The following is a 7,051-nucleotide window of genomic DNA, read 5'->3' on the forward strand; positions in this document are numbered from 1 at the left end:
AGTCAATATCCAGAAATCAAAGGCATTTTTGTATACTAACAATGAATCCACAGAAGCAGAAATACAGAAAAAATCTCATTCAATATAGAAAAACAAGAGTAAAATATCTGGTACTAAACCTAACCAAGGAGGTAAAAGACTTGTATGCAGAAAACTACATAACACTAAGAAAGAAATCAAGGGAGACACAAATGGAAACATATACCGTGTTCATGGATAGGAAGAATTAACATCACCAAAATGCCCATACTACCCAAAGAAATTTACAGATTTAATGCAATATATATTAAACTACCAATGGCATATTTACAGACAGAACAAACACTTCAAAAATTTATATGAAACCATAAATGACCTTGAATAGAAGCCACAATTTTGAGAAACAAGAACAAAGTAGGAGGGATCACATTAAGTTACATCAAACTGTGTTACAAGGCCACTGTAATCAAAACAGCCTGGTACTGACATTAAAAAAGGCACATAGTGCAATGGAACAGAACAGAGGGCTCAGAAATAAACCCAAGTCTCTATGGTTGATTAATATTTGACAATGTGGGCAGTAACTTAAAATGCAATAAAAATAGTCTCTTTAAGAAATGGTGTAGGGAGAACGTGACAGTTACATGCAAAAAAACAAAAACTTCAGCACCAACATACACCATACACCAAAATAAATTCAAGGTGGATGAAAGACTTAAATATAAGTCATGACACCATTAAAGTCCTAGAGGAGAACATTGGTAGGAAAATATCAAATATTTCATGCAGCAACATTTTTACTGAAATGTCCCCTAGTGCAAGGAATACAAAAGAAAAAATGAATAAATGGGATCTCATCAAAACAAAAAGCTTCTGCGTGACTAAATAAAACAATATTAAAATAAAAAGACAACCAATTGTATGGGTAAACATATTTGCCATTAATACCTCCGGCAAAGATTTAATCTCCAAAATATACAAGAACTCAGACATCTTCACTCTAAGAAGACAACTAAACCAATTAAAAAATGGAAAAAGAACTTGAAAAGACACTTCTCCAAGGAGGACATAGAGAGGATCCAGAGACAAATGAAAAGATGCTCAATATTACTAGCTATCAAAGAGATGCAAATTAAAACCACAATGAGATACCGCTTTACACCGGTTACAATGGCTATCATAAACAAATCAACAAACAACAAATGTTGGAGAGGGTGTGGGGAAAAGGGGACCCTAGTTCACTGTTGGTGGTATTGCAGACTGGTACAAGCACTGTGGAAAACAGTATGGAATTTTCTCAGAAAATTGAAAATGGACCTGCCTTTTGACCCTGCAATTCCACTGCTTAGATTACATTCTAAGACACCTATCCAAAGAACCTATGCACTCCAATGATCACAGCATAACAATTTCCAATAGCCAAGATTGGGAAGCAACCTAGGTGCATGTCAGTAAATGAATATATCAAAAAATCATGGTACTTTTACACAATGGAATTCTGTGCAGCAGAAAGTAAGAAGGCGCTGTTACCCTTTGCAACAGAATAAATGGAACTAGAAACCATTATGTTGAGTGAAATAATCCAGGTGTTGAAAGACAAATACCATATGATCTAACCTTTAACAGGAAGCTAAAGAACAAAAAAAAAAAGCAAGCAAAATAAAAACAAAGACACAAAATAAAAACAAATTTTCTCTCTCTCTGCAGGAGAGAACAGCGGACAGTGATCAGAGAGGAGAGGGGAGGGAATTTCAGGGGGAAAAGGGAAGGATTTACAGGAACTAGTATAAAGGACACATTGACAACAACTAAGGGTGGTGGATAGGGGAGTGAGGTTGGGACCACGGTGGTGGGCTGGCATGGGAGTAAAGAACAGAATATTGTACTTGGAAAATAATTAAATAAAAATAGTTAAATAAAATAAAAGCAAACTAAGAAGACAGCTAGATCAGGGGAAGAACTATAGAAATGAAGGTCACATGGAGGGTTGGCAACAGGGGAGTGGGAGGAGGAAAAGGGAGCAGAAAGTCCAGACAATAAGTAGCATATGGTAGGTAGGAAATAGATAGTGGGGAAGGCAAGAATAGTATAAGAAATATAAAATTTAAAAAACTTGAGACAAGTGGACATAAACTAGAGGTGGGAAATGGTGCGAGAGGGGGTGTGCAGGGTGGAGGGAAATGAAGGGGGGGAATAGAACAACTGTAATGGCATAATCAGTAAAATATATTTTTGTTAAAAAAGAAAGAAAACTTCAGGCCAATATCTCTGATGAACATAGATGCTAAAATCCTCAAAAAAATATTGGCAAATTGCATCCAACAACACATTAAAAACTTCATACATCATGACCGACAGGGATTCATTCCAGGGATGCAAGGATGGTTCAATATTAATAAATCGGTAAATGTAATACATCACATAAACAAAAACAAAGATAAAAACCACATAATCATATCAATAGATGCAAAAATGCGTTTGATAAGGTATAACACCTATTTATGATAAAAACACTCAGCAAAGTGGGAATAGAGGGAGCATTCCTCAATATAATAAAGGCCGTATATGAGACCTATAGCCAACATCATATTCAATGGGCAAAAACTGAAATCCTTTACACTAAGATCAAGAAAAAGTCAAGGTTGTCCACTTTCACTATTTCTATTCAATATAGTATTGGAAGATTTAGCCACGGCACTCAGACAAAAAAAAAAAAAAAATCAAAGGCATCCAAATCAGAAAGGAGGAAAGAAAACTGGCATTGTTTGCAGATGACATGATAGTGTACATGGAAAATTCTATAGAATCTACCAAAAACTACTTGAACTAATAAATGAATTTGGCAAAAGAGTAAGGTACAAAGGCAATATCTAGAAATCAAAGGCATTTGTGTATACTAACAATGAAACAGCAGAAGCTGAAATCAAGAAAAATATCTGGTTTGATATACCAAAAAGAAAAATAAAATATCTGGGAATAAACCTAACTAAGTACATAAAAATCTGGGAATAAACCTAACTAAGTACATAAAAGACCTGTATATAAAACTATACAACACTGAAGAAAGAAATCAAGGAAGACATAAACAAATGGAAACCTATACCGTGTTCATGGATTGGAAGAATAAACATCATCAAAATGTCCATACTACCCACAGCAATTTACAGATTCAATGCAATACCTATTAAAGTACCAATGGCATATTTCACAGACATAGAACAAGCACTTCAGAAATTTATATGGAACCATAAAAGACCCCCAATAGCAGCTGCAATTTTGAGAAAGAAGAACAAAGTAGGAGGGATTACCATATCTGATATCAAACTGTATTACAAGGCCACTGTAATCAAAACAGCCTGGTACTGGCATAAAAACAGGCACATAGCTCAATGGAATAGAACAGAGAGCCCAGAAATAAACCCAAATCTCTACAGTCAATTAATATTTGACAAAGGGGGCAGTAACATAAAATGGAGTAAAGATAGCCTCTTCAACAAATGGTGTTGGGAGAACTGGACAGCTACCTGCAAAAAAAAAAATGAAACTTGAGCACCAACTCACACCATACACCAAAATAAATTCAAGGTGGATAAAATACTTAAATATAAGCCATGACACCATTGAAATCCTAGAAGAGAACATTGGCAGGAAAATTTCAGATATTTCACGCACCAACATTTTTATTGATATGTCCCCTAGAGCAAGGGACATAAAGGAAAGATGAGTAAATGGGATTTCATCAAAATTAAAAGCTTCTGCATGGCTAAAGAAAGCAATATTAGGATAAAAAGAGAAGCAACAGCTTCTGAAAAGATATTTTCCAAAGATACCTCAGACAAAGGTTTAATCTCCAAAATATACAAAGAACTTACAGGACCCCACTCTAAGAAGACAAGCAATCCAATTAGAAAATGGGAAAAGAACTTGAACAGACATTTCTCTAAGGAGGACATACAGAGGATCCAGAGACACATGAAAAGATGCTCGATATCACTAGCTATCAGAGAGATGCAAATTAAAACCACAGTGAGATACCACTTTACACCAGTCAGAATGGCTACCATAAACAAAGAAACAAACAATAAGTGTTGGAGAGGTTGTGGGGAAAAGGGGACCCTAGTTCACTGTTGGTGGGATTGCAGACTGGTATGACCACTATGGAAAACAGTATGGAATTTTCTAAGAAAACTAAAGATGAATATTCCTTTTGACCCAGCAATTCCACTGCTAGGATTATGTCCTAAGAACCCTGAAACACCAATCCAAAAGAACCTATGCACACCAATGTTCATAGCAGCACAATTTACAATAGCCAAGAGGTGGAGGCAACCTAGGTGCCCATCAGTAAATAAATGGATCAAAAACTATGGTACATTTACACAATGGAATTCTATGCAGCAGAAAGAACGAAGGAGCTACTACCCTTTGCCACAGCATGGATGGAACTAGAAAGCATTATGCTGAGCGAAATAAGCCAGGTAGTGAAAGACAAATACCATATGATCTCACCTTTAACTGGGACCCAAACAACAAAACAAACAAGCAAGCAAAATATGACCAAATACACTGAAATACAGAACAGGCTGACAGGGATCAGAGTGGAGAGGGGAGAGAATTTCAGGGGAAAGGGGGAAAGATTCACAGGAACAAGTATAAAGGACTCGTGGACAAAAACTAAGGCGGGCAGCGGGACATGGGAGGGAGGTGGGGAGCGCTGGAGTGGTGGGCTGGGATGGAAGTATAAGACAGAAAACTGTTCTTGATCAATAATTAGATACATTTTTAAAAAGAATAGCAGAAGTAGGAATATTTATGTGGTTGAATTTCTTCCATCTATATTATATGTAATTTATTAATGCATTAAAATTAAATAATTAGAGCAGACATTAACATGTAAAAAGTTTCAATTTCCCAATATTAATTTTATGTATTTATTTAATTGTGTTAGAATTTGAGTATCTTGATCCCTAATACAGTTCCCTTTTCATTATGTCACACTATTTCTGATTCAATTACTACAGTCTTTGGGTCTAATGACAGTTTGAACAACCTAGAATAATCCAACATTTGACTGTGACAGGTGGAGTGCTGTGAACTTTTCTATTGGGACACTGCAGTAGATGTTTTATCTACTAACCAAGTGTCATGAAAATTAGTCAACTTACAATAAAGAGAACTGAATGCCAGGTGGTTTTTTTTTGCATATTAACAGGAGAACAAAGTAACTAATAATGGGTTATAGCTCAAATCTCTAATCTATAAGGCTGCATATTTTCATTTCTAGTTAGGTATCTTTTTTACTCTGCCCCATTTACTTTTACTAAATCATATTCCTTTGTGATTCATGTTACATTTTGTTATAATTTCATTATAAAGCTTTTTGTGCAATTTGTACATCACTCACATTGTTATATCTGTCTCTTAGGTTATCATTAAAGTCATAGCTTTTATGATTTAACTTAACATGTATCACTTCAAACAAAAATTTGTTGCAGATTTTAGGGGATGTCTAGAACTTTCTAAGCTTTAGTTACATTGAAACACAATGTTATGTTTTCCAGAAATGTTTTGAAATATAGTAAAGATTTTTTTAAATGCTCAAAAATATGGTTTAAATGACAAAATAAATCATTTTACATGTTAAGATTCTAGATTCCATGGGTTGAATTTAAGCAATTTATATCTTATTAGGCAAGCTATATATATAAAATATTATTTTAGCATATATTAATACACTATCATATATTATATATACTTTTATTATATATTAATATGTTACTATATTACACTCTCTTTTATCTGACATTATATGAAATTGTTTCTATATTTAGAGAAGGGATAACAGTGCTATTTGAATAGCATTTGCCTTGTTATTTTAAACAGAATGGCTATCTCTTAACGCTACATGAAATAAACAATGACAAAAGAAAACTTTAAGATTATAGAATAAAGAATGTAAGATATATTCTCACCTTGATTTTACCTTTAAACAGCCTTTTATTTGTCTATTAGCAAGGTCTTCACAAGGTTTTACAGGCTTCAGCTCTTGTTCTTTCTTTTGACAAACCAATATATAATTTGTGCCATTATTATTTGACCAAAATGTACCAACAGAAGTTTCATAACGTATACAAAACTGAACTTTACTGCCATCTTTTTGATAAGGAGGGACCAATGAAATCTTAAAGGAGAACTGGTCTGTTTCACCATCACATGAATTTGGGACATATTCTGCTAATATGTCATAATGTGTCTGCCAATCATCTAAGGACATTCTCACATATACTAACTTCTCAAAAGAAATATTTAAAACTCGAATAATCCCTTTCATACTTGTAGATCCAGGAAGATACTCAGCTGACTCCAGTATTGCTTTCTGTTCTTGAAGTTGTTGCATAAGCTCTTTTGAAGAAGGTAAGTCAAATAGTGGAGATAAAACATATTCTCCTGGGTGGAAAATGTCCTTCCTTAAGTCAGAATTGATTAAAACACTTGGTAAATCCCAGCAATCAAATTCTTTGACAGATACTAGATTTAATCCAAAGGTGTCAGCAAATGAAACTCTTCTGGTACCTGAAGATGGAATGTCCAGGTATGTATCTTCAGAAGAATCAGAACCTCTTCTACTGGGTTGAGGGGAGAAACCAGGTTTGAAGGTAGCTTTAACTTCTTCATCTTCAGAAAGAGAATCGGATAAGTTAGGAACTTCTAAAAAGTTGTCTTTGTTAATTTGACTAGGTTCTCCAGAAGGCTCCATGGAAGTCTCCTCCGGACTTCTAATAGCAAGTGAGGGAGAACTATACAACTAGTACAGGCTGATATCTGAGATGTGAAGGCTAAAATAAGTATAATGTTACAGTTGACATTACAAGAAGGAGTCAGCTCTATAAATAGGTTTGTTGGAATGTAAACTATGCCAGTTTGCCTCTAAAGACCTTTAATATGATAACACTTATGTTACTCTCACCAGTATGTTTCAGATTTAACTCTTATTTTTCAAAGTTGCATGCAGAAGTTTGTGAACTGAGTTCCAGAGACATTTTTTCTGTGTTAGAAATTCTGAAACTTAAGA

General features: G+C 34.6%; 1 protein-coding gene across 1 annotated transcript in view; it reads right to left on the reverse strand.

Annotated features, from left to right (window-relative positions):
• PPP1R3A (protein phosphatase 1 regulatory subunit 3A) overlaps positions 1-6,751 on the reverse strand; it is a 94,917-nt gene extending 88,166 nt beyond the window's left edge. Inside the window, exon 1 of the mRNA XM_037037867.1 lies at positions 5,952-6,751. Within this exon, the coding sequence (XP_036893762.1) occupies positions 5,952-6,736 (785 nt within the window). The 5' untranslated portion in view covers positions 6,737-6,751. The remainder of the gene's footprint in view (positions 1-5,951) is intronic.
• Between the last annotated feature and the right edge of the window lie 300 nt (positions 6,752-7,051).

The sequence above is a fragment of the Sturnira hondurensis genome, unplaced genomic scaffold, assembly GCF_014824575.4.
Source record: "Sturnira hondurensis isolate 20B ecotype Veracruz unplaced genomic scaffold, ASM1482457v3 Scaffold0023759, whole genome shotgun sequence".
Classification (NCBI taxonomy): domain Eukaryota; kingdom Metazoa; phylum Chordata; class Mammalia; order Chiroptera; family Phyllostomidae; genus Sturnira; species Sturnira hondurensis.